Consider the following 27,540-nt stretch of genomic DNA (forward strand, 5'->3'; position numbering starts at 1 on the left):
AGCGTTTTGCTCTGTGGGTTGTAACCATTGCTCAGAGTCAGGAGTGAGAATGGCCAAGGGCCCACCCATCTGGGTCCTGATCCTGACGGCCCTGCAAGGGTGATCTTGGACAAATCCCATGGTTCTCCCGGGGCATCGATACCAAAAAAACGGTAAGGCTCCAAGGGCAAGAAGGACTCCTTTAATTCCCAAAGCCCATGACTGGGGAGTAACCCACAGCTGGAGCCTCAAGCAAGGGCATTTCTCTAGCCGGCGTCTGGGGTGTGGGAGGGCCCCCCAGGGTAGCTCCCCTCCCACTCCACCTTCCTAGCTGAGGACCCCAGTGCTGCAGGCACCCTGGAGCCTCCAGACATGTACTCCAGAATAGAAGGAGTTCTCTGGGCCCGTCTGGATTCACTCCTACAGGGAGGCCTGGAAAGGCCAAGCAGGCTGGGGCTCCCCGTGGAGCAGTGAGAGGCCCTGAGGCCCGTGCACACTTCTTAGCCCAGTGGCCGCGTAAGATAGGGATAAGACAGAGCCTGCTTCCCAGAGATCAGTTCAGGCTGCCTCCAGCTCTGATGCCTCCTGTGCCTGCCAGCCCCTCAGCAAGGGGAGTGGCCAGACTGGTTCAGTTTCTTGCAGGCATATTTGTAAATAAGCAAAATTCTCCTGAGAAGACTCTCTCTTCCCCAAGAAGGGCTGGGTATTAGGGCCATGAGAGGAGGGGTTTCTCCACTGGGGAGTGAAGGGTTTTTGTTTTTTTTTTTCATTCAACGATTATGGAAATAAAAACTAAGCCAGTGTTCCCATCCCAGCTCACCCCGCTCGCCAGCTTGGGTGTGCAGACTGTGGCTGGGGGCTCGGGGACCAGGAAGGAGTCAAGCTTCAGACCTTGGCTGGAGCATCTCAGGTGTGAGTGAGGTTGGGAGGGATGTCCTGAGCCTCTTCCTCTAAAAGGACTCTGATGCAGCTCAACCTGGGGGCGACAAAAAAAGGCTGAGAGAACGCACAGGCAGCTACTTGGATGTATGGGACAAGGATGGGAAACTGACCAAGCAGAGGACCAGGAATCTCAGGCCTTTGACACCCCCTGATATGGTACATCATTGGGCACCAAGACTGTGCCAGGCACGGTACTAGGTACTGGGGTTACAGGCATACGCAGGACATGATCCACATGCTCCAAAGCGGTTTTGTTAACAAGGGAGAGATCAGCGTTTGAAATCAAGGCTCTTACCTATAACCTAGCAGCTTCCTGGGGGAGGGGGACGGCACAGGGTTGGCATGACGCTTCACAAAAGGGGGGCTCATACATCCTCTCTCACAGAGGGCTAATCTACGTAAAGGTGCATAATCTACGTACAGGACTTAGTACAGTACTTGGTATTAAGTTACAGCTCAGTAACTGGTAGCTATTATTAGCCGTTATTACAAGAAGCCACAGAATAAACATGGTCCATCTTCCTGGAGTGCCAATTTTGCTCAGTGATTAGGGAGGAAGGACATTCTTTTTATATTAAAACAAACACAGGCATAAGCTAGAGTAGAGGGCAAGACTCACTTGGATTTAAAAAAAAAATTTTAAGTTTATTTATTTACCTTGAGGGAGAGTGAATGAGAGAGTGCACAAGCAGGGGAGGGGCAGAGAGAGAGGGAGAGAGACCATCCCAAGTGGTTCTCTGTGCCGTCAGCCCAGAGCCCAATGCGGGGCTCGAACCCGGGAACCGTGAGATCGTGACCTGAGCCCCGAACAAGAGTCGGCCACTTAACCGACTGAGCCACCCAGGTGGCCCGTCACTTGGGTTTTTGACACCAAAGATATCATCGAGCTCATCGTTGCCCTGCCCTGTCAGCCTACTAGCTTGCTCCCTCCCCCGATCCCTTGATAGACATAGGAACTAGAAAAGCCCTTGGTCTTGGGAGTCAGGAAACCCGGGTTCCACCTTGGCTCTGCAGGTGACTACGTTGTAACCCTAGGCACTGAATTCCTCGGGTCCTGTTTCCTCCTTGATAAAATGGGGTTAAGGACACCTATATCCAGGGCTGTGATAACAAGACAATGTATGTGAATGTGCCTGGCATGGTACCTGGTCAATAACAGATACTCAATAAGTGTTAGGCTATCAGGGGGTAAGGGGAAAGGGCTAAAGGGACATGGTAGGTGAGACAGAAGCCACTTACTGCTGTTAAGCCTGCCAGGTCTTTACGGGGGAGGGGGTGGGGAACGGAGTCTTTCCAGCAGGGATTCCAGATGGCCATTCATACACTGTGGTCTGCAATGGAAAGGCCAGGCTTTGTGAGTCCAGCTGTGCCCCTAAATTGTATTGTAGTTCCCCTTCAGCTCATTTGGCCACAGTTTTTTTTTCCCTCTATATCTTAGTATGCAAGTTTTCTAAGATTTGGGTCCATTGACAACGACCCCAACCCCAATATTACATCAATATTCTCGAAGCTCTTGGCTCAGGACACATTATGTACTCAGGCTGCCACATGTTCTTAGGGCTTTTCCACGCGTGTCATTCTGTATCCTTGGCGGTCTGAAAACTGCTCAAGGAACAGGGATCCTGCCTTTGTAACAGAACCCAAGTACTGTAATATGGAACCATTTTACTAATCTGTCATTGATGGTCTTGCAGTAAAACGAGGAAAAAATCATTTTGACTGGGAAAGGGTAGGGCCATATTCTGAGGATTCTTAATTTCCTTCTAAGAACCCATTTGGAATCTGTCCTCCGAGAATGTATCTAAATCTTTTTTTTTAAGTTTATTTATTTACAACTAAATAGAGAGGGAGAAAGAGAACCAGTGGGGGAGGGGCAGAGAGAGAGGGGTACAGAGGATCCGAAGTGGGCCCGGTGCTGACATCACAGAGCCCAAAGCAGGGCTCGAACCTACAACCCATGAGATCATGACCTGAGCTGAAGTCAGATGTTCAACCGACTGAGCCACTCAGGCGCCCCCGGATGTATCTAAATCTTCTGGAACTTACTTACAGGACACGTTAGTATAACTACTTTTTATATTTGATTTCTTTATTTTTAAAGTTTATTTTGAGAGAGACAGAGAGAGAGAGAGAGAGAGAGAACTAGAATAGGGGAGTGGAAGAGAGAGGGAGGAGAATCCCAAGCAGGCTTTGCACTGTCAGCAAAGAGCCCCACGTGGGGCTCTAACTCACACACTGAGGGATCATGACCTGAGCTGAAACCAAGAGTCGGACGCTCAGCTGACTGAGCCACCCAGGCGTCCCACTACTTTTTATATTTTAAAATGGCAACATGGAGCAAACCATAAGTATAACAGTTCTACCTGGCTAGAATTTTAGTCTAGGAAGGGAGAGGTGAAATATTGTAGTAATGGTTGAGCTTTACTGACGGAAGTGTACGTCAGGCACTATTCTATTTCCTTCAATCCTCCCAACTGCCCGATGAGACACGTACTGCCGCCATCACCCCTATTTTACTGATGAGAAAATTAAGGCGAAAAACAGTTTATCAGTTTACCTACCTGTGCAAGATTAGTAAGTGGCCGTGCCAAATACTGGAATCCATGGCTCCATCCCACTCCTAACTGCCTCACTGTCCTACCTCCTGCCTTGCTCCTCATGGAGCTTTGAGCCCCTCTTGATGGGTGTAAAGCCAAACCATAGGGGCTACTAACGCTTGATTATCTTTCTGATCTTTCTCTGGACCTCCTTCACCAACCCCTTGACCGATCCCTGAGGAGTCATGACCTTCCAAGCTTCGTGTGGAATTTCACCCTAGATACACTCTATACATATCTTTTATAGCCTTGCTTACAAGCTACCTTGGAGTTGCTTTTGTAGCTATTTAATATGTGTATGTTTTGTCTCTCCAACCAGATTGTAAACGCCTAGAGGACAGGGACGGTATCTAGCTCTTTCCCACCCCTCCCAGGGCGTAGGACTGGGGACGCCAAGGAGGCTCCTCAAATGTTGTTGACAGTCTCGGGACCATCCTCCCCGCCCCACCTCGGCCACTCCCCTTTTCCTCGTTGACCACTCCACTTCCTCCTCCGGGGTCCCCACCCAGTCCCGCTCCCATTACTTTCCCCCGCTCTGGCCCCGCCCCTCCCTCCGGGAAATCCACCCCCTTCCCCCCGCCCCGGGCAGCATCTCCAGCGTCCCCTAGCGACGAGGCAGGAGCTCCTAGCAACCGCATCTCGATTCCCAGACGACGGCGGCACGTAGGGCCACGTCAGCGCGCCGTGGCCCCGCCCCCGCGCCGGCTGGCCCCGCCTCCCCGTGCCGCGTTCGCCGCCGCCGCCGCCGCCGCTGCCGCCGCCGCCGCCGCCGCCGCCGCCGCCGCCGCCGCCCGAGACTCGCGCAGAGCAGTTATGGCGGATCCCGCAGCGCCCGCGCCCGCAGCTCCGGCTCCCGCCCAGGCCCCGGCCGCGGCCCCGGCCGCGGCGCCGACCCCGGACGCGGCCCCCGCCCCGGCCCCGGCGCCGGCGCCCGCCCCGGACTCGGCCTCAGGGCCGTCCTCGGACTCCGGCCCCGAAGCCGGCTCGCAGCGGCTGCTCTTCTCTCACGACCTGGTGTCGGGCCGTTACCGCGGCTCGGTGCACTTCGGGCTGGTGCGCCTCATCCACGGAGAGGACTCGGACTCGGAGGGCGAGGAGGAGGGCCGCGGGAGCTCGGGCTGCTCCGAGGCGGGGGGCGCGGGCCACGAGGAGGGCCGGGCCAGCCCGCTGCGCCGCGGCTACGTGCGCGTCCAGTGGTACCCGGAGGGCGTCAAGCAGCACGTGAAGGAGACCAAGGTGCGGCGGGCGGGCCGGGGGGCCGGGGGCCGGGGCCGACGCGGGGACGGGAGTTGCTGCAGGAGCCCTAGGCCGGGGAGGGGAGGGGAGGCGCGAGAGGCGCTGGCCGGCGTGGTGCAACCGCAGTGGGCCGAGGTGGGAGGACAAGCCTCCGCGGAGGGGACGCTCCGGTGCAAAGTCATTGCACCAGCCCCGGGCCACCGGGCGCCGCGCTTCCACCCCCCCCCCCCGCCCCCTCCGCCCGCGAAGGGGCTTCCACGCCTGGCCGTGCTGTGGTGTCGGCCTCAAGATTATGTGGACCCACTACCGTGGGGGAACTTCTCAGACTCTGAGGCACGCTCGGCATGACACCAGTGCGGCGTTTTGCTGACCCCCAAGGAGCTACATACTGCATTGTGCATCCCGAAAGGAAGGCCGTGCCGGGTCCGTGCAGGGAAGGGTTGTGGGCGGTCCAAAACAAAGGTAGAGGTGAAAATCTCGGGCGACGGATAAGCCCGGGAAGTTCCCCAAATGATAGAATGCGTTATTATGGGTAAAGAAACCCCAACCCCTCTTTTTAAAACAAAAACAAAAAACCCCCAACCTTGTTGGCTCATTGTAATTGCTGCGGGGAACTTTGTGAGTAAAATCATTAACAATCAGAGCCGTGATATTAATAGTACGGGAAGGGGGGGATGTGACAGCTGCGACTGGAATTGATGACTCCCAAGTGCAGTTGGACTTCTTGAAAAAAATACTACAGAACCACGGATGGAAAAGAGCCACCCGTTCGGAAGCCCGAAGGGTTTCTCCTGACCTGAGGCTGGAGGCACACCTCAGACTCCCATACGGTATTGGGGTGAGGCTGGTGAATATCGCAGTCTTTACCAGCGAAGGGGTGTATCATCTTAAACCCGAAACCTTGAACCCAGGTTGGCCTGGTGGCTTCCTGTGTCTTGTTTTCCTGAGTGTGAACTCCTATCCGCGATTCCCACCCAGGCACACACCCCTGTATCTTTCACCCCTTCTTCATCTCGTCCTCTTCCTCCCCTGCCAGAAAACATTTCTAAGCAGGAATCAGGCCTGTGCTGTTGACAGGTGTGATTTCAAGGGAGGGCGCTTGAGAAGTTCATCTGGGTTTCTCACACGCTGGGAGACAAAGGCCACCCTACCAAGGGGGTCTGCGATAACAGCTCTGGCAGGGGAAAAGGCCCCTCTCCCAGGAAGAGCCTGCGAACCACTTCCCCGGGGCAGAAGTGACCCTTGGTACCAGCAGAGTCTTTCTGCTGGCCGGTGCGCATGCCTCCCCAAGACCCCGAAGTCCGCACGCACGCGGGTCCCCTGGCTTCCCCTCGGAGAAATGCCAATCAGGCAGTGGCCGCCCCGACTGAAAGAAAATGACAAGTTCGTGTGCAAAAACAAACAAACAAACAAACACAAAAGTATGTGGGAAATACTACTTTCTATAGCGGAATGCTCGTTACCAATTCCCATCGGTGTTGTTACGTCGGGAAGATGATTTTTTTTTCGGTCTTTATGCCGTGTTTCTGCATTGTCTTACTAGCACATGGTTGCTAATGTCTTTCTGTGGTTTTTTTTTTTTTTTTTTTTTTTTTGTCCTTTAAACAAAAAATGTTTTTCCCTGACCATCTTCTCCAGAGGTTTGTGACTTTCGGAAGGCAGCTCGTTTCACTGTGTCATGGCCTCCTGCCCCGGGACTCAGGCTGCCCGGCCAAGCTCACTACCGGGCCATGTTTATCAGTTGTCGGTTCCCGTTCATCTTGACTTTGGTGGTTAACTTTGTTTACAGTTATGTTCTGCCCGCCTCCTGCCACCATGTGTAATTATCTACAGAGTTGGACTTAAAATACCTATTTAGGAATTAAGCAGAAAATAACCGTAAGGTAAGGCACCGGCTTGGATATGTCTTGAAGGTGGCCTCTGGTGATTTGTTTGAATTTGTTGAAGTCCATTGCCACCGGAGCGTCTGTGGCTTCTGAGCTTAGGGGCCTGGGAACCTTAGGAAATGGTGGCACGTACCATCCATTTGTGGATGGCAAGACCCAGGTTCTTTGAGAGTAGGTTTGTTGGGGGGGGGTGGGGGGAGTTGTATACCCGATAAGTAGCTCTAGGGTCCCAGGAACCCTAGGCACAGATGACCCCGACTGGGGCGGTAGGGTGGGTCCTGGGACCTTGCACTTTTTGGAAGTGGTTTAGGAAGAGTTTTGTTTTTTTCTCTTCTTCTCACTTCTCCTTGGAAATCCGTAGAGGCTGGAAAGGAAAGACTCTCAGACCAAGGCTGAACATTTAGGTTCTGCTGCCTACTCCATCCGATTTGGTTATGAGAGCTGAGAACCCACTTACTGATAGAATAACGTGGTTGACGGTGTGGAGAAACGTATTTCTTTTTAAAGCTGCCACCTCTTGGCATCTTTTAAAATAGTACCCTTTTAATGTGGAGCGTTCAGCAGGCTGTGGAGTATTTCTGTCGTTTTTGGGTTAATTTGTTGGGCAATGAGTAAAGGGGTAATATTAGTCTCTTGATGCAAGCTTGAAAGGAACAAATTCATGACGAGACATGAAGAGGCTGGCCGACAAGTTCTGCCCCCTCCTGGCCCCTTCAGTGAAAATTATCAACAGAAATCAAATAAGTAGCTCTTCCTTGGAAACTGCAGAATTTATGGTCCAGTTCCTGAGGCTTCCAGCAGCCAACGCTGAGCTTCTTTAGGACTTAAACATGAAGTTTGTGCTCCTTTTCTTCCCTCAATCTTCTGACCCCTTCAGCATGGTACTCCTTGAGACTTCCCCGTTTGGCCATGGGTCTCCTTTGTGACTGACCCCTTCCCCATCAGCGACCATCCTTGAGTAAACTTTTGGAATAAAGCCAAATGCCGCTAGTCTCTTTGCCTTCTCGAGCACTGGCTAGACCCGGCGGGTCTTTCTGGTCTCCAGCGGTTATGGTTGGACACAATGGCCCCTGTGAGGAAGAGAACAGACTGCTGTCTGTCAGTCCAAGTTTGGGGGCTTCCTGTTTAGGCTTTGGCTTTCCCATCTCTTGTGCGCTGTCCCTTGCTTTGAGTGACCGCAACGTTCAGAGTCTCTCCTGGTTTGAGATTGGATGTCTCAAAATTAAGCGGTCTCTGTGATCACGCTGCTTTTCGAAGGCCGTGTGTGTGTGTAGCATCCCTCATGACACGTCCCTCAGGAATTGGCTTTTCGGTTTATTTTTGGCTTCTACTCAGGCCAGCATTTCCACTGGGAAAACTGTTTAGGTGTAGCATCATGGCATGTGAAGCTGGCTTTGCTTCACTCGTCCGGGTGCTGGACCCATTAAAAGTCATTGTTCTTAGTGATGTGATAGGAAGGAGTTATGGAAGGTTAACCAAGATGCAGGACTGAGTGCATCTCGTTGCACTTGACTCAGAGGGGATCACAGCACTTGTAGACTCGCTCAGCGACCCCGTGCTTTTGTTCTTTGTCCTTTGGTTTCCCCCCTTCTGACTTCTGGGACTCGGTGCCGTGATGGTGCCTCTGTCCGACTTGCCGCCTTGCTCAAGGGCGCTTTCACCAGAAGAAGGGTGTGTGTTTGTGTCCTGTGATTGGAAGTCAAAACCCTTGGGTGCTCTTCCCGGCTGTCACCTACTCTGAATGACCTTGGCCTAGTCACTGCCTCGTTTTCTCTCTGCAGTAAAATACAAGATCTGTCTTCCTAGCCCCTGAAACGAGCCTGAACCGGAAGCGTAGCTGAGTGGTGTGGCCACTTGGCTGTTAGCAGACACCATCCTGATGTCCGTCGGACAGAGCCAGCCACCCCTGCCCCGTCCCTTCAGGAGATCACTTCCATGCATCACAGAGGCGCTGCACCCAGGAGGCACCTTGGGAGGCAAAGTGTGCGCCACAGGGGTTTGTTTCGGTGGTGTAGGAGTTCCTCGTTGATCATGTTGCTGCTCTTGACCTGGTGGGTTAGAGATTGGACTTCTTTTTAAGACTCTTCTATAGATGCTCATGAACTTTATGCGCCTTTAAAGTAACACCTGCTTGAGGCGCCTGGGTGGCTCGGTGCGTTGAGCATCTGACTCTTGATTTCTGCCCGGGTCACGATCCCAGGCTCATGGGATCAAGCCCTACATCATGCTCTGTGCTGAGCGTGGAGCCTACTTAAGATATTCTCTCTCTCTCTCTCTCTCTCTCTCTCTCTCTCTCTCTCTTTCCCTCCCTCTCCCCCCCTCCTCCCTCTCCCTCACTGCCCCTTCCTCTCCCACTCCTCCCCCTCTCTCCCCCCTCTCCCCTTTCCCTCCTCTATCTCCCCCTCTCCCTCTCTCTCTCTCCGTCCCTCCCTCTGTCCCTCCCTACTGTCTCCAAAATAAAGAATAAAAAAAATTAAAGTAACACCTGCCCAAAAGTCCACCAACCTCCAGGAGAGGGATGGAATGAACATACATGTGTGCGTATTTTCCAGAATCTGGAGGATATCTTTTGAAATTTCCAAAAGAATGAATTACAAAGATGCTAGATTATTGCTTGTGTATTTTAAAATAATATGGATAAGCATTATGTAGTGTTACTATGTGCCAGGCACTCTCGGTGCTTTCTGCATATCGCTCCGTGCTCCCAACAACCCTGTGAATTAGGTCCTGCTATTATCTGCACGTTTCAGAGGAGGAAACTGAGGGGCAGAGAGGTTAAGTAACTTGTCCGATGTCACACTGCTAATAAGTGGAGGAACAATTTGAATACAAATTGAAGTAAATGTAGTTCTCACCTGAGAATGTTTAAGTTCAGCATTCATAGATCACTACTGCATCAAGTGCCCTGGTTAAACATGAGTCACAGACCCTGTGGTTGGTATTAATCATCCAGTCATTAAACACTTGAAAGTCTTAGTGGAGAGGAGGTAACCCCAGGTAAGGAGAGAGGAAGGAGCAGGGTGTTGGGATGGGTGGAAGGTGTACCAGTGGCCAGGGGAGAGCGAGATCACTCCGGGGACGGGATGGGAGGAGGCGCCAGGTTGGCCCTTGTGCTGTGCTCCTGTTCTGCATGTTTCATTCCCTGGCCCCGCCGTCATTCTCGAAATAATTGTCAAAACATACATTTTATTTCTGGAGAACCTGTGAGTGCCCCTAGATGTTGAATGAAAGCAAGCTCTGTGTGATTCATTCCAGTCCTGGTTTAGTCCCCTCCGCACCTCCTGGACCAGAAGTCCGGGGAACGGGCGTTTCTGTGTTGCCTTAGAAATGGTCAGTCAGCCTTAGGAAATCCAGCTTGACCTCCTGCCCCCAAAGACCTGTCCGCCCTCTTGCTGCTGTTGTCACCCTCCCGCTGGGAATGCTGAGTCATGAGACGGGTTCAGAAGGGCTCCTTGGAGAGAGGCTGAGTTCCTTCTTCAGTCGCCCTGAACCTGACTGTGCTCTCGGCCTTCTTGTTTTAGGACATTAAAGGTTCTGTTGCGCCCTTCCCGTTCCCACTTCACTGTTATCCCTGCTCTTGTTTTTTTTTTTTTTTTTTTTTCTTTTCGTTTTCCTGCTCCATCAAGAGAAATCTTGCTCTCTGTTTTACCGTTTTACCCAGGGGCCTCATGGAACCCAGTGGAACCTCTGTGGGGCCAGTACTTTACAAAAGGGATGCGGTTATCGGTTATCGTGCGTAACATGAATCAGCATCACAACAGCGCTGGGCCCATGATCAGTGTCAGCTGCCCCCGGTGGTCCCCTCACAGCTGGATTTAGGGTGATGTCTTTTTATTTTATTTTTTATTTTTTTTATTTTATTTTTTTTTTAATATTTATTTATTTTTGGGACAGAGAGAGACAGAGCATGAACGGGGGAGGGGCAGAGAGAGGGAGACACAGAATCGGAAACAGGCTCCAGGCTCCGAGCCATCGGCCCAGAGCCTGACGCGGGGCTCGAACTCACGGACCGCGAGATCGTGACCTGGCTGAAGTCGGACGCTTAACCGACTGCGCCACCCAGGCGCCCCATGGGTGATGTCTTTTTAAAGAGCCATTCTGCAGTTTTAACTGGGAGGAGGACGTGATCTGTGCTCCTATTCCAATTGATGGAAGCTTTCGGAGTTTCCCTGCCCAGAGCTTAGCCTGCTTCTGGATGGGAAGGTGCTGATTCACATGGATAATCGAAAGAGGGAAACGTGCTTTTTCATTTACAAGATGCTCTCGCTTACACTTACTAGGATTTGGGTGTTTTTAACTGTAGCTCCTTCTGAGACTCCACCTGCCCGGTGGCTGGGTGCCACTGAGAAGGTGGTGCTTTCAAGGCTGTTGGGTCCCCAACACTCACGGCTCTAGTGAGCGGGGTGCACCTTCCGAATTGCTTCCGTTGCTGACATTTCTGCTGGCCTCAGGGGGCTCGTGTGTGGTCACAGACAGGGAAGAGCAAAACGCCTACTGGGAATTTTTGTACTTCGGAATCAAATTGAGTCATGTTCACGGATGGCCCTCTGAAGTCTGTCTACTCCGGGGTTGTTCGCCCTCGTTTTGCTCTTGAGTTGCACTCTGAGGTTGAGCCTTCAACCCAGGGCCGACCTTGTTGAATGGATCTTTTGGTCAGTTTTGCCTGCAGATATACTGTGTTCTTCTGAAGCAAGATTGTGAAAAACAAGTTTTTGACTTAAACTTTGAGGCAGATGATACACTGTTCAGAAGTATTCAGCTAGGCAGCATGTACTGGAACAAATGGCCTTTTGGGGTTAAATCTGGTTGATTGGTTGGCCGAGGGATTTGCCTATTTTGAGACTGAAACAATTTTTTGTAGCTGGGTCGAAGGAATACGACACTTATCAGATCACTTTGGGTTTAAATCAATAGCATAGGGGTGCCCAGCTGGCTCATGCAACTCTTTTTTTTTTTTTAATTTTTTTTATTAAAAAAATTTTTTTTAATGTTTATATTTATTTGAGAGAGAGAGAGAGAGAGAGAGAGAGAGAGAGAGAGAGAGAGACAGAGCACGTACTGGGGAGGGAGAGAGGGAAGCAGGCTCCAGGCTCCTAGCTGTCAGCACGGAGCCTGACGCGGGGCTTGAACCCACGAACTGTAAGCTCGTGACCTGAGCCGAAGTCGGACGCTTAACCGACTGAGAAACCCAGGCCTCCCGAGCATGCAGTCTTGATCTTGGAGCTTTAAGTTCGAGCCCCAGTTGGATGTAGCCATTAGTTAAAAAAAATAAATAAATAAAAATCTAAAAAAAGAAAAGATCAAACTAACCTAGCTATGTCCGGTGAGGATTCATTCCAGCTATGATAATTTAAAATTTTTTTGATTTTAAGATACTGTATATTGCTTAAAAAAAAATAGAAAGGAAAACATATTTGATTCTATCCAACAATAAAATTAAAACCCCCAGCAAGCAGGAGGGATTTTCTGCAGTCTTAAAAAGAGTGTTCTGGGGTGCCTGGGTGATGACACTCAGTGGTTAAGCTGCTGACTTCGGCTCAGGTTGCAGTTGGTGAGTTCAAGTCCCGCGCTGGGCCCTGGGCTGATATGACAGCTCAGAGCCCGGAGCCTGCTTTGGATTCTGTGTCCCCCTCTCTCTCTGCCCCTCCCCAGCTCGCACTGTGTCTCTGTCTCTCTCAAAAATAAACATTAAAATAAAATTAAAAAAGAACATGTTCTTCATTTACATCCTGCAAGTGAGAGCTGGTCTTTGACACTCAGCAGCTCTGATGAGGTGCTTCGTCTTGTTTTCATTTTGATCTTTTTTTTTGTGGGAGACGCTGCTGTGATGACGCTCGGTGAAGCTGTTGTGACAGGCATGTCCACGGCACTTCTTGCTAGCCCCTTAAGTGCAGGTAGGAAGGGACACACACACGCATCTGTGTCTTGTGTGGCTTCCAGGAGGATCAGGAACAGAGTCTGTGCTGAAAGCATCCCCTTATTTGTCTGCTCTGACTGTTCAATTACTTAAGGGAGTTTGAGGGCCCTGAAGGTTGATGATATCATCTTCAAGCCAAAGAAGAAAGCTGCTCTCCTTACCTCCAGTATGCTGCAAGAGGTATCTGCCTCCATTTCCTCACGACCTCTTAGCCTTCCTCTGGCCTCTCACCACTGGATGTGAATGGCTCTTCTGAAGGTCACAAAGGACTAACGGATTCCTGGTCACTGTATTTGCTGACTTCTCCCTAGTCCTTGTCCTTTTGGTCCATCAGCCTTGTTGATTGTGGTCGGTCCTGCCCTCTTACTGGAAACTTACTTTCGTTGGGTTCCATATACCCAACCATACTGAATTTTTCCCTTTAGCCTTTGTGGTTTTTGTTTTGTTTTGTTTTGTTTTGTTTTAAGGGTTATTTATTTATTTTGAGAAAGAGAGAGGGAGAGAGAGAAACCCAAGCAGGCTCCACACTGTCAGTGGAGCCCGACACGGGCCTCGATCTCCCGAACTGTGAGATCATGACCTGAGCCAAGATCAAGACTTGGATGCTTAACCGACTGAGCCTCCCAGGTGCCCCTTTAGCTTTTTCCTCTTATCTCAGTGAGACTTCTCCACATACCACGTTCTCCCCTCACCACCTTCCTATCTTCGGTACTTTTGTTCACTCTTGTGGCTGCAGCTGGCTCTCGCACTCAGCTTCCACACCCGCTCCGCGGTCCCCGCCGTGGACCTGACGGCTCCCTCCTGTCATCTAGAACTTCAGACTTTGTGCGTGTAAAGTTTTATAAGTGTAACTGCCCTTCCCACCCCCAGTTCCAACTTTTGATCATGAAAAATCTTCAAATATACAGAGGAGCCGAAAGACTAGGCCAAAGAGTATTAATTACCAATGATCATGAGTTAGCAGTTAACATTCTGTTCTCTGTGCTTTACCTGTGTATGTAAATATATGTTCTCCTGAGTCATGTGATAAGTCAGAAGCAGACATGACAGCGGACAGCTCTGAATACTTAAGCTTGCGTCTTCTAAAATTCAGACGTTTGGGATCATTTGAAACTTACCTTCTTGGGCGCCCATTCTAATTTAAGTGTGCAATTCAGTGGTATTGAATGCATTCCTAACGTGCAGCCACCCCCGTCATCCATCTCCAGACCTCTTTTCATTCTGTAAGACTGAAACTTGGTGCCCACCGAACAATAACCCCGTTTCTCCCCACGCCAGCCCCTGGCTACCCTCGTTCTACTTTCTGCTGTGAACTGTCACTTCACTTAGAATAATGTCCCTAAGGTTCATCCATGCTGTAGCAGACGGCAGAATTTCCTTCGTTCTAAAGGCTGAATGAGAGTCCACTGTATGTATCACAGCTTTCAGCCTGGCTCTTCATCTGTCGGCGGACACTCGGGTTGCTTTCCTGCTGTAGCCGTCCCGAGTAACGCCGCTCACGAACACAGGCGTGCAAATACCTCTTCGAGATCCCACTTGCGCTTCTTTTGGGTGTAGCCCCAGAGGTGGGGTTGCTGGGCCGTGCGGTAGTTTTATGTGCACTTTTTTGAAGAACTGGCCCACTGTGCTCCGCAGCAGCTGCCTCCTCTCACGTTCCCCCCAGCTGTGCGCAAGGATCCCGGCTTCTCTACGCTCTGGCCAGCGTTTGTCACTTGTGCGCGCTCTCTCCTTTCTCTCTCTCTCTCTCTCTCTCTCTCTCTCTCTCTCTGTTTTATTTCGGCCGTCGTAATGGGTGGAAGGTAGTGTCTCACTGTACTTTTGATTTGCGTTTCCCTACGGATGGGTGATGTTGGGCATCCTTTCACATGCTTCTCGGTCACTTAAATATCTTTGAGGAAGCGTTTATTCAAATCGTTTGCCCGTTTTTGAATGGGGTTATTTGGCGGTTTTTTGTTGTTGGGTTGTAGGAGTTCTGTATATATTCTGGATATTAATCCCTTATCAGATATAGGACTTGCGAATATTTTTTCCCATTCTGTGGGTTGCCTTTTTTATTCAGTTGATACTGTCTTTTAATGTGTTATGTTTTTTTTTTAATTTTCATGAATCCAGTTCGTCTGTTCTTTCATTGCCCGTGCCTCTGGTGTCAGCCTCCCATTCCAATTTGTCATCAAATCTTTGTTCGAAATGCCTCTTGCCTCCTCTGCATTTCCTTTCTGCAACACGAGCTCACTCTGACCGTGTCGCGCCTGGACTGATCTCGCCTGGTCTCCCTGCCTCTAGCCCTCTGCAGCCCAGTGCGCAGTGCCACAGGCTGACCTTCTGAATGACTGTTGGATTGTGTCGGGACCCGGCCTCCTGACACGCCTTAGCTTGTCACTCAAGGCTCCTCGCCTGCATTTCGGGCTTAATCTTCTGCCCCTTCAGTAGACTGCATCTAATCTGTTTCCCCAGTTCACTTGTGTCGTTCTCTTTCACTGATGCCCCATGGCACTTAACGTGACACACTTGAGGTCTCTCTCCCTGGATTGGAAGCTTCGTGAGAGACAAAGACAGTGACTCCTGATATGCTGTGAAAGCTTATATTTTGAATGGCTCACGTCTGGTTTCGTGGGAGGAGTTTGTTTGAGTTAATGACCAGATCCTTGCCATTCACCTACAAAGAGTATTCTTAGCCTTTTTCCAGACGCTTCATGATCTGTGCTGGAGCTACGCGGGCACCTCGCCAGCTGACACGTCCCCTTAGGGTACTAGGTAGGTTGCCCATGTAATTTATCGTCCAAGCTGGGCTCTTTCGAGAGCACTATGAATAATTGCTCCAGACTGAGACATGTGGGTATCCTAACACCAGGAAGAGCAGATTAATCAAAAATACACCGTGTTGTAGTTGACTGTTTCAGCAACTTCCATCAGAAGCTCCCCAGGCAGAGCATGAGCCCAGTGGGCTAGGATAAAGCTAGCCAGAGCTGGTGTCAGCTATGGCCGAAATGCAGCTGTGTCTGGGATTAAAACCTAGCAGGAATTGAGACACTCTCCTGGCCACAGGCTCCCTAGGAGCATGGCCTGGGATGAGAACTCAGAGGCTGTGCCTCACGAAGCCAGTAGAGACTCTCCCTGGTTGGTGCCATTCTGGGTCTCCTTTAGGTCCTCGTGCAAGCTCTGAACGATCTGGAAAGAGCACCAGTTCAACATTTAGAAGCCGCCCAAGTTCTAGCGCCCACAGTAACTTCAAGACTTTGGTGGAAGCCTTCACCGTCTCTGAGCCTCAGTTTCTCAGCTTACGAAATGGGGACGATGCCCGTCTCAAGGCTGTCGCGAGGGGCAGCTGTAACAACCCAGCCGAAGAAGACACTTGCGAGACCTACGTTCACACGTGTGAGGTCATGAACGGAGAGCAGCCCAGCAGCCCTCACCTTAGGAGATGGTTTTGGGTCTTTAGTGTGAGCCTGCTTTTGCTGGAAACAGGACAGGGCCCCGGCGTGCATTGCCTGGGAGCGCAGCTTGGGCTCTGTGCTCTGCCCGCCTCGGTGCTCTGGGGCATCCTAGAGAGCGCAGCCTGGAGTCGGCGTGCCTGTGCCCGGCCTGTTACTCTGAAGGAATCAGGCCCCATCTATTAACACGGCTCACCAGGGGTGCCGGGAGTATGGGGAGAGCGCGGATCCATGGAATCCAGAGCAGCACTTCCGGAAGGCTAATGTGTGTGGCCTTGCCTGGGGCTCTTGTTAATGCAGTCTTCTGAAATGGCCCGGGGTGCACCTGAGAGTGTGCACGTCTAACCTGCCCCCGGGACGCTGATTTTGCTGGTTGGGACTGTCCTCGGAATTGAACTGACAGTGTAGGTCCTTCAGAAACCCTGTTGATGTCTGTAGGTTCAGGTGTGACCCCCGTCACCCCGCCCTCAAACTGTATGCGTGTAACTGGTTTGAGGTTTTTGTCTCCCCTCTGCCTTAGTCTTCTGGTAGCAGTGGTAATGCCAGAAATTATCGAAAGGGGGGCGGCGGGAGGGAAGAGACATTAAGTGCGTCTAATAACCAGGCAGTGCTTTCAGAGCCTAGTGTTCCTGTTGGAAACACCTGCTTCTCCCTCCCCCTCCCCCCCATTGCCTACTGACCGGTATTAATGCACAGTTGCCGCTAAGGGTTTTGCTGGATTTCATTTCTTCTTAGGATGCACATATGATTGTTGTTACGAGAAGAATGCAACCAGTCCAAGAGGAAAATGATTGAAACTTGCTTTTTTTTAATATATATATATATCCTGGGCGCCTGGGTGGCGCAGTCGGTTAAGCGTCCGACTTCAGCCAGGTCACGATCTCGCGGTCCGTGAGTTCGAGCCCCGCGTCAGGCTCTGGGCTGATGGCTCGGAGCCTGGAGCCTGTTTCCGATTCTGTGTCTCCCTCTCTCTCTGCCCCTCTCCCGTTCATGCTCTGTCTCTCTCTGTCCCAAAAAAATAAATAAAAAACGTTGAAAAAAAAAAAATTAAAAAAAAAAAAATATATATATCCATCCAGTAGCAGTGGATTCCTGCCGTGTGCCAGGCGGTGTAACAAATGCTTTACACGTATCATCATCTTCCCTAAAGTGACCAGTGTCCCCATGTTAGAGAGGGAGAGCCTAAAACCTAGAGAATGCCTGTAACTCGCCCAAAGCCACATAGCTAGCGAGGGGCAGAGCCTGGGTGTCTATGCTGCCAGAGCACAGGCCCTTTTTGCCGGCTGGGTGCTGTGGGAGTACAGAGAACACCCCTACACAGGCCCTGCACTCTAGATCAGGGACCAGCGTTCTTTCTGTAAAGGGCCAGATAGTAAATATTTTAGGCTTAGCGGGCTATACTGTCTCCTTGACGACCGGTCAACTTTGCCATTGTAGCGTGAAAACATCCAGAGACAATAAGGGAGCGAGTGGGCATGGCTGTGTTCCAGTAAAATCTTATTTCAAACAGGCAGCAGGCTGGATTTGGCCTAGAGGCCATAGTTTGCCGATCTCTGCTCTAGAAGAGACCTGACTGATGGAAATACAGTGTGAGCCACGTCTGTAATTTTAAACTCGACAGGAGCCACGTTTGAAAGAGTAAATAGAGGGGCGCCTGGGTGGCTCAGTTGGTTAAGCATCCAGCTCTTGATTTCGGCTCAGCTCTTGATCTCAGGGTTGTGACTTTAAGCCCTACATTGGGCTCCGTGCTGGGCGTGAAGCCTACTTAAAAAAAAAGAAAAGAAAAAGTAAACAGAAACAGGTGACATGACATTTAATAAATTTTATGTGACCTGTTCTACCAAGACACCATATCGATACGCAATCAGCATAAAAATTCTTAGGAAACATTTTACATTCTCCTGTCTGCAGTGGCTCACGCGTTGGCTGGTGCTCTGGTGGGAGAGAGAACCTTCCTGTCCCTTGCTCAGCTTTGTTTTCTTCAGAGCATCTAGCGTTATTTGAGATTTCATTGCCTCGTTTCTTTGTTTACTGTCTCCCCAGCCAGAAGGGCAGAGGGCAGAGGGCAGAAGCGAACCGTTCCCTGCTCTCCGTGCCTGAACAGAGACCGGCCCAGAGCCGGTGCCCGGTGGTCCTTGTTTAATGGGTGAATGGGGTACGTGGAAGGTAGAGGCTGCTGAGTCCCGTCTGGAGGCACAGACAACATTGCGGGGTGGGGGTGGGGGCGGGGAGGGGAAGTGGGGGAAGCGGAGACTGGTGGGAGAACGTTAGGAAAAACTTTCATGCAGGCAGCTTTTGAGCTAGGCCTTGGAAGGTGAGAAGAATTTGGAACAACAGTGGTGGGAGGGAAGCGCATCCTGAGCGGGAAGATCAATGTGAAGAAAGACAGGCTCAGGACGAGTTCGCACATTTGGGAGAAATAGTTCACTCAGGCCCTTGGAACTCCTTGACACTTAAAAATTATTGACGATCCCAAGGAGCTTTTATTCATATGGGTTGTATCAGTATTTACACGTGCAAAGTGAAAGCAAAACTTAAGCCCTAAGAATACCCAGGCACTCGTTCTGGCCATCAGAGCAGGGACATCATTACGCCGCATGGCCTCTGGCAAGTTCCACCGTGGACTCGGGAGAGGACGAGAGTTCCAAAGGCAGATTCCATCTTAATGGGACCACGGAAAGGTTTTGACTTGGGACCTCCCGAAGGGGTCTCAGGACCCCCGGAGCATGCGCCCAGGACTGACTGCGGAACTGGCGGTGGGGTGGAAGGAGGAGGCGGGCGAGAGGGAGCCCCGGTTAGCCGGGCTGGCTCCGGTCGCCGGTGGTGGTGACAGCATTTCTCGTGTCCTGTTGTGCTCTCGGTGTGTTGCGATCACTTCACATGGGGGGCTCCTTAGGCCCCTCCGGGAGAACCCTGTGGCGTGGGTGTTCCTCTTTTATGTGTAGCGAAGAAGAGTTTGGGTGAAGCCCAGGCAGGCGGGGCCCCCACAGCCACAAGGTCTGCTGCCCCTCCGGGACTGCGCAGCACACGGCTTCTGTGGGGTAAGGGTCTTTGGTGACAGCCTCTGGAGTTTGGCTTTGTGTTGTTGCTGTTTTTCCACGTGATGAAGAGCCACTTCAAAGTTTGCGGTGAATCGCGTGGCAGCATTTCCTAAGATGGAATCGGGGGAGGGGGGTGGGATCTGGGAAGCCTGGGGACCGGTTAGGAGCTTTTGCAGTGCTGGCGAGTTCTGTCTTTTGTGCATTTAATTTGCGTGGCATTTCTCTCTCTCTCTGTCTCTCTGTCTCTCTGTCTCTCTCTCTCTCTCTCTCACACACACACACACGGCAGAGTTTTGAAAGTGACGGCTTTCATACAAAATGGCCCCTACGTGTGAACCAATAACTTCATCCAGTATTCAGTGAACAAAGCAGCAACCTATTCCAGTGCCAGAGGGAAAGTTGGTATGTTGGAGGACTTTCTGATAGCTTTAAGGAGCTTTTTAAGGATAATTTCGATGATGCTCAGTTTGACCTTGGGACCTGACTCCCAAGTACAATGAGGACTATTGAATCGGAGAGCAGCCAGGGCACTTTGAGTTAGAGCAGTAGGGATAGAGAGGTAGAGGGAGGTTGGGGAAGGTTGCTCTTTCTTTCTTTCTTTTTTTGAAGTTTATTTATTTTGAGAGAGAGTGCGAGCACGAGTGAGCAGGGAGGGGCTGAGAGAGAGGATCCCGAGGAGGATCTGTGGAGCCTAACTCAGGGCTTGAACCTATGAACCATGAGATTGTGACCTGAGCTGAAATCAAGAGTCAGATGCTTATCTGACTGAGCCACCCAGGCGCCCCAGGGACGGATTTCTCAGATGGTGGCAGGCACGAGCCATTAAGGGCATTTGGGAGTGGCAGGGAAAGCAGGTGTAACACAACTGGGCTGGAGCAGTGGGTGTCCACGTGCCCGGGGCCTCAGATGATCAGAAGGGAGTTGGGGAGCCATTATGTACGTCTGTCTTTCTTTCTTTCTTTCTTTCTTTCTTTCTTTCTTTCTTTCTTTCTTTCTTTCTTTTTTCTTTCTTTCTTTCTTTCTTTCTTTCTTTCTTTCTTTCTTTCTTTCTTTCTTTCTTTTTTCTCTTTCTTTCTTTCTTTTTTCTTTCTTTCTTTCTTTCTTTCTTTCTTTCTTTCTTTTTTCTTTCTTTCTTTCTTTCTTTCTTTCTTTCTTTCTTTCTTTCTTTCTTTCTTTCTTTCTTTTTAACGGCTATCCTCTTTTTTTTTTTTTATAAGTTTATTCATTTATTTTGAGAGAGACCAAGACAGTGGGGGATGGGCAGAGAGGGAGAGAGAGAGAATCCTGAGCAGGCTCCACGGTGCCAGCACAGAGCCCATCATGGGGCTTGAACCCATGAAGGTGCAAGATCATGACCTGGGCTGAAACCAAGAGTCTGACACTCAACCATCTGAGCCAGCCAGGTGCCCCTGTTGGCTTTTTGCTGTGGTAGAATATACATAATAAAATGTACCATTTTCTTAAAGTTTTTTTTTTCATGTTTGTTTTTGAGAGAGAAGAGAGTGAGAGAGAGAGAGAGCACGCACGAGTGGGGGGACAGAGAGAGAGACGTAGAACCTGAAGCAGGCTCCAGGCTCATCAGCACAGAGCCCGACGCGGGGCTCGAACTCACAAGCTGAGAGATCATGACCTGAGCCGAAGTCGGACGCTTAACCCACTGAGCCACCCAGGCGCCCCTCGAATGTACCATTTTTAAGTGTGCAGTTCGGTGTCGTGAAGTACATTGCTATTGTGCAGCCATCGCCGCCACCCATCTCCAGGACTGTTTCCTCTTCCCAGACTGAGACTCTGCCCCCATTAAACAGTGACCCGTTCACTGTAGACATGTGGTCTCCTGACACACAAGGAGCGAGGCGGGGGAAGAAGCGTGGCAGAGACTCGGGCCTCTGGAGTGCGCGCCCAGGTGATAGTCCCGCCAGTAACAGCGTGGACACGGAAGCGTGAGGGAGGTTGAGTTTCGGAAGCTGAGTGTCGGAGATGCTTGGAATCATCCGTGTGAAGAGACCCCTACCTTGGAAATGCGTATTGAGTCCCGTCTTTCTTTGGTTCTTATCGTTGTCCTATTCCACGCCCTCATAATTGCAGTTTTTAAAATGTTTATTTATTTTGAGAGAGCAGGCACGTGAGCGGGGGAGGGGCAGAGAGCGGGAGAGAGTGAATCCCGAACAGGCTCTGCGCCGTCCGGCTCAGGGCTCGGTCCCACCAACCTTGAGATCATGCATGACCTGAACCGAAATTGAGAGTCAGACGCTCAACTGGCCACCCAGGCGCCTCCATAATTGCATTTTTTAAATAAACACTTTTTAGATTTATAGACAATTTATAAGGATCCTAGTATATCCTGCAGCAGCTCCCTCTAATGTTAACGTCCTACGTAACACAGTATATTTGTCAAAAGTAAGAAATTAACATTGGTTTTCCATTATAAACTAGACTGTACACTTTTATTTGGATTAGTTTTCCACCACAGTCCTTTTTCTGTTTCAGGATCCAGTTCACAATACTATGTTGCATTTTGCATAATTGTTTCTTTTTTTTTGAGAGAGAGAGCATGAATGAGCATGAGTGGGGGAGGGTCAGAGCGGGGGGGGGGGTGCGGTGGGGGTGGCGGGGAAGAGAGGGAATCTCAAGAAGCAAGCTCCATGTTCACGGAGCCCAACTCAGGGCTCTATCCCCCGACCCTGAGATCATGACCTGAGCCAAAACCAAGAGTCAGATGCTCAACTGACTGAGCCACCCAGGCGCCCCTGCGTAATTGCCTTCTGAACGTTGGGGAAAAAACCTTCTAACTGATCTTTCTCTTGATCTAATCTTCAGTTCATCCTCTGCCTTAAGAGTTATTTTTCTGAAGAATTTTGCTAACAGCTTTTGATGCCAGAGAAGAGGGGTCAAGCAAGATGCCCTTGAAAATGAGGCAGTCTGGAAGTGACCCGTAACTATGGGCAGTACCCAGAGAGGAGGGTGGCGGCTGGACAGGTGAATGCAGAGTGAGGAAGTCAGGGAAGTAGGCTTAGGGCCCTTTCAGTCTCTGATGATCCAACTCTGAAAACAAATTGGTAGGATCATTCTCTTTGTCTGAAGTTTATAGTTGTTGGTTTTTCCTGGGGCACGTTATCAGCTCTGTTGCTGTGCAGGTGACCCTTTCTTGACAACCTGTGCAGGTGTTCCCGGAAACTCCTCAGGAGCTACTTGACATTTTCTCTCACTTTGATGTAACACTGATTCTCATGGGCTCAAACCTAAAGAATCATTCTTGGATTGCATTTTATTTTATTTTGTTTTTTAAGTTTATCTTTGAGAGAGAGAGAGAGAGAGAGAGAGCGCACAAGCAGGGGAGGGGCAGAGAGAGAGGAAGACAGAATCCTAAGCAGGTTCCAAGCTATCAGCACAGAGCCCAACGTGGGGCTTGAACTCACAAGTGGTGAGATCGTGACCTGAGCCGAAATCAAGAGTCAGATGCTCAACTGACTGAGCCACCCAGGCACCCCTTGGATTGCATTTTTTTCTTAATTTATTTTTTTAAAAAATTACATCCAAGTTAGCATATAGCGCAGTAATGATTTCAGGAGTAGAATCCAGTGATCCATGCCCTACATATGACACCCAGTGCTCATCCCAACAAGTGTCCTCCTTAATGCCCCCTTGCCCATGTAGCCCATTCCCCACCCTCAACCCCTCCAGCAGCCCTCAGTTTGTTCTCTGTGTTTAAGAGTCTCTTACGTTTTGGTCCCCTAGATTGCATTTTAAGAACAGAGAACACCAGTAACAAGAACTTGTTTGCCGCTTGACCTTGCTTTGGCTTCAGGGTCTTAACTCTGAGCCTTCTGCGAACCAGCAGTAGATGTCAGGCAGCGCTCAGGCCTTTGCGGCCTGGCCATCTCTCTGCCCGGCGAAGACGCAGCCCTGCTGGCATCTCACAGAGACCTACTCAGCCCTTAGGGTCATTCCTGCTGTAAATCAGCGCATCCTGGGCACTCCTGAATTGTTCATCCTGTTCTCTCCTTCATCTCTTCATCGTATTTGTCATCTGTGCCCTGGGGACCTCCGCAGCCAAACGGCTTCCCTGCACAGCACTTGCGTGCCACTGCCTCCGTTCCCTGCAGGTGTAACGTTCGTGAAACACACACGGGCTAAGTGTGTTAGAAAGGCCAACTACGACCGCTCTTTTTCGGGAACGTGGCTCTGGTCCTGCCTACGGTATTTAGAAGTTAGATGTTCGTAGGTGGAGGTGTTTCTGTGTCATAACATTTTCTTCCCGTTTCAAAACAGGTTTTTGGTAGCATGCTTTTTATTTTATTTATTTTTTAACTTTTTTTTTGTTTTGTTTTGTTTTTTTGAGACAGAGACAGACAGAGCATGAACGGGGGAGGGGCAGAGAGAGAGGGAGACACAGAATCAGAAGCAAGCTCCAGGCTCTGAGCCGTCAGCCCAGAGCCCGACGCAGGGCTCGAACTCACGGACCACGAGATCGTGACCTGAGCTGAAGTCGGACGCTTAACCGACTGGGCCACCCAGGCGCCCCGGTAGCATGCTTTTTAATGACCGCCCATAATTCCATCAGGTGGATGAACCCAAGTTTCTTGAACTCATGTCCGCTTTTGACCAGCTAAAACGTTTCCAGGTTTTCAGTTTTCAGTGATGGAACTGATGTCTTACACTTGATACTTTTTTTTTTTTTTTTTTAACAAATCTTCCAGTTTCTCAGGATAAATTCCTGAAACAGAATTACTAGTCAAGGGATAGGAGTACACTGCTAAGACTTTGGATTCATGTTACCAAACAGTCGTCCCCCAAAGTGGTATGCGGGTATACACTTCCATCTTGTAGTGCCTGTCTCCCCAGCTGGTGGGGAGAGGTTTTGGTGACTTAGGTGGGGGTTCCCAGCTAGCTGGCAGCATCTGGGGACTAGAACTCAGGTCAGTTGACTAGGCATTTTTCTGACTACTCTTCTGTCGCCAAGAAACAAGCCCTTCTTGTGGCCGGGGGTGTCCCCGAGCTCTGCAGGACTGGTAGGCCAGCCTGTTGTGCCTTTGGCTCAGGGCACGTGTTCCCCGAACAGAGGGCTGGACTAGGGGACGGTGAGAAAGCCAGGGGAGCTAGGGTGGCTCAGACATGGGCTGGCGTTTGCAGAGGCTGAACTCTCAGAGCGCCCTCCACGACCCAAATGCAGATCGTGGTCGCATAAAGTGGGCCTTTTTCCTTTCCCCAGGGTGAGGCATTAACCCCAGTCAGCGCTCAGAATCCCCGTCTCTTGCACACGGCTCCACCGAGGCACTTGTCAGATGACCCAGCTCATAGCGGGACGATGACTGTGTCCTGTACAGTGATGCTGTCTCCGTCCTCTCTGTCTCTCCTGTAGCCCCCTGTGCCTCAAGCTTGCCTCTCCTTTGCTGGTGACATCAGAGGACAAGGGAGTTTTCGGTTATCGGGTGCCTAGTGCCAGCGGGTCTTTCCCTGAGCCCCTGGGATGAATGACGTTGGCCGTATACTGGGTTTTAGGGTATGTCTGGGCCCACAGCAGTGGTACCGGAAGGAAGGATTTGATCTGACCCCTTTATTTCATAGTCAGGGAACTGAGGCCCCAGGAGGCTCACTGGTTCAGGTTAAGGATGACGGAAGCCACCAAAGGACAAAGACCCTGAGACTTCAGAAAAGAAAAGTTCACAGAAGGACACCCATCTAATTTCTAGGAGTAGAAGTTGAGGGTGTTAGTGCCGGTTTTAGTTTTCTGGTGATTTGGTTCTAGTTGATGGGTTCTGTGTTTGACTTAAATCAAATGTAGAATACAGAGGATTTAACTGTGACTCAGGAGACGTGTTCAAGAAACTTCCTACTCGAGATCGTAGATGCAGGCAAAGTCACTACTTGCAGCTTAACCTTAGGCTTGCCTTTAAAAAAGAAAAGAAAGAAAAGGAAAACCCAGCTTTTTTGAGATCTAATTTACATGCCATAAAATTCACCCTTTTAAGTTCTGCAATTCAAATGGCTCTCCGTATATTCAGAGCTTTGTGCACCCACCCTCACTATATAGAATTAGAATATTTTCATTTCCTTCACCCTTGAAAGCAAGCCGTCCCCCTGAACTACCCATACTTCTCAGCCCCTGGTAACCCCTTTCTTTGTTTGTCTCTTTGGGTTTTTGTCTTTATGGGATTGCCTCTTCTGGACATGTCCTATAAGAACACATACCGTGCAGCCTTTTGTGTCTGGCTTCTTTCACTGAGCGTGTTTCCAAGTTTCCTTTATGTCGTAGTACACATCAGGACCTCGTTCCCCTTCTGTGACCAGGTCCGGTGTATGGGGATGTCACTTTTCTCTGTCCGTTCATCGGTTGATGGACACTCCATCTGGGGGGCAATTTTGAGCGATGCTGCTGTGAGCGTTTACGTACACGTTTTCGTGGGGCACGTATTTTCAGTTCTCTGGGGTGTCACACCCAGGAGCGGGTTGCTGGGTCATGCGGTGACTCGGCGTTTGTCCTTCTGAGCAACTGTAGTCTGTGAGGGTTCCAGTTTCTCCACGTCGTCAGCAATGCTTGTTATTGGCCATCTGATTATGGCCGCCCCCGTGGGTGTGGAGTGGTTATTGCGTCACGATCGGTGTGCATCTCCAGTGACTGACGGCTTTGAGGGCGTCTTTTCACGCGCTTCGTAGCCATTTGTAAATCTTCTTTGGAGAAGTGTCTCTTCCAGTGAATCGTTTGCGCGCTTTTTAAGTGGGTCATTTGTCGGCTTGCCTAGTAGACCCTGCCTTTGGGTCTTCTCTGTCCATTAGAGGCTGGCGGGGGGACCACTTCCTGCGGTAGGTGCTGTGTGTGTGTGTCCCTGGGGTCTCTGCCAGGCGTCTCGCACTGCATTCGGATTTAACTTCCTTTCCTATTTAAATGTACTTTAGAGGAGTTGAGATCCTTATGAACCGAAAGGGCTCTAAATTCTAAATCTTCTTGAACTGAGTTTTAATTGTTTGGCATCTGGGGCTCCACAGTCCCCCGAGAATAAGAAAGGGGTTGCTAAATAGGGCTTCCTTGACACAGGGGCAAGCTTGCAGATGTTTACCAGTCGCACGAATTAGGCACGGCCTGCAGTCGCAATTGAAGTTTTTCAGAGGCAGAGATGGTGCCATCTCCTTCCCCACCCCCCCCCGGCTCCCCTGTAGTACGGGTTATGATACGTCTTACGCAGTAGGTGATGAAGGGCTTGTTGCCAGACACGCATGTGTGTTGGTGACCGAGGCGTTTCTGTGGCCGTTTGGCAGGCTTGAGGCTTTGGCTGTGCGAGGCGCGTGGGGGGTGCCGAGCGTGTGACAAGCGGTGCCTGGTAACGGAGGCCCCAGGCTGGCCGAGTGCGTCTTGGCTCCCGCTGCTTCCCAGATCCCCCATCCTTACGCAGAGTGGCTGTCTGCTGAGGGGCACATGGGCTGCTATTTATGTTTTGTGACTTTCTCGGCGATTGTTTTTAGTTTAGCATTTAAGAATCTAATTTAACTTCGTGAGCACGTGAAGTGTCGGTTCCCCGTGCCTGTCGCAAGACACAGAGAGTGAGTCTCTTCCACCCAGAGCCCAGCTTTGTCTGGGATCAGGTCTGACTGTCGTGATTGAATCCCTGCAATCCGTAGAATTCAAAATTTCTTCAACATTTGAAAGAAAGCCACGGGCACTGGGGTGGCTCAGTTGGTTAGCGTCCAACTCTTGATTTCGGCTCGGGTCACGATCTCTTTCTTGGTTCTTGGGAGATCGAGCCGCCGCATCGGGCTCTGTGCTGACGGTACGGAGCCTGCTTGGGATTCTCTCTCTGCCCCTCCCCTGCTTGCGTGCTCGCTCTCTCTTTCTCTCTCAAAATAAATAAACATTTAAAAAAACAAAAAAGCAAGCCATTTGTCCGCACAGATGGGTGCCCCCTCAGGTTACTGGGGGAGTTTCTGACACAGTCGTGCCTCCCCCGCCACCACCATTTCGCATATTAGAACAGCAGTTCTGGGCGAGCCCCTCAATGATGAACTGGTCTCTAAATTAAGTGGGTGGATGTTGAAACTAAAGCATTCTGATTTTTGAATTTGTGATTTCTTGTTTTCACTAACTTCTTCCCATCTCTCCATCTTCAAATCTGTCCCGTGGTTGTAGGTAAGTACTTTGCTGAATTAAGGTTAGAGATCTGTGGTTGGCATCCTTTAGGTAAACACAGTAGATTGAACTTTTATTTCCACTTCCTCCAGAAGCCCTTCTGAAATGGCAGTAAATGAATTTTTAAAGTTTATTTTTCTAAGTCATCTCTACCCCCACCGTGGGACTCGAACTCATGACCCGAAATCAGGAGTCCTGTGCTCCCTGACCGAGCCCGCCGGATGCCCCAGTAAATGAAGTTTTTAAATGTGTAAACCTGCAAGAACAGAGAACAAAAGATTTTAAGTTCTGGAAGATGAGCCCAGACCGTGCGGGGCAGGGCAGAGGAAACTGAAATGTGGGTGCTTATGGAGACCGAGAAGCACTGCAGAAAGTCTCAGGGATCGGCCGCC

The 27,540-nt window shown here is 50.4% G+C and overlaps 1 protein-coding gene across 1 annotated transcript in view; it reads left to right on the plus strand.

Moving 5' to 3' along the window:
* Nucleotides 1–4,255: 4,255 nt before the first annotated feature.
* The window catches only part of UBE2O (ubiquitin conjugating enzyme E2 O), a 58,219-nt gene continuing 34,934 nt past the window's right edge, over nucleotides 4,256–27,540 (plus strand). The window contains 1 exon segment of the mRNA XM_058705227.1: nucleotides 4,256–4,754. Within this exon segment, the coding sequence (XP_058561210.1) occupies nucleotides 4,332–4,754 (423 nt within the window). The 5' untranslated portion in view covers nucleotides 4,256–4,331.

This window comes from Neofelis nebulosa, chromosome 16 (genome assembly GCF_028018385.1).
Source record: "Neofelis nebulosa isolate mNeoNeb1 chromosome 16, mNeoNeb1.pri, whole genome shotgun sequence".
In the NCBI taxonomy this organism is placed as follows: Eukaryota; Metazoa; Chordata; class Mammalia; order Carnivora; family Felidae; genus Neofelis; species Neofelis nebulosa.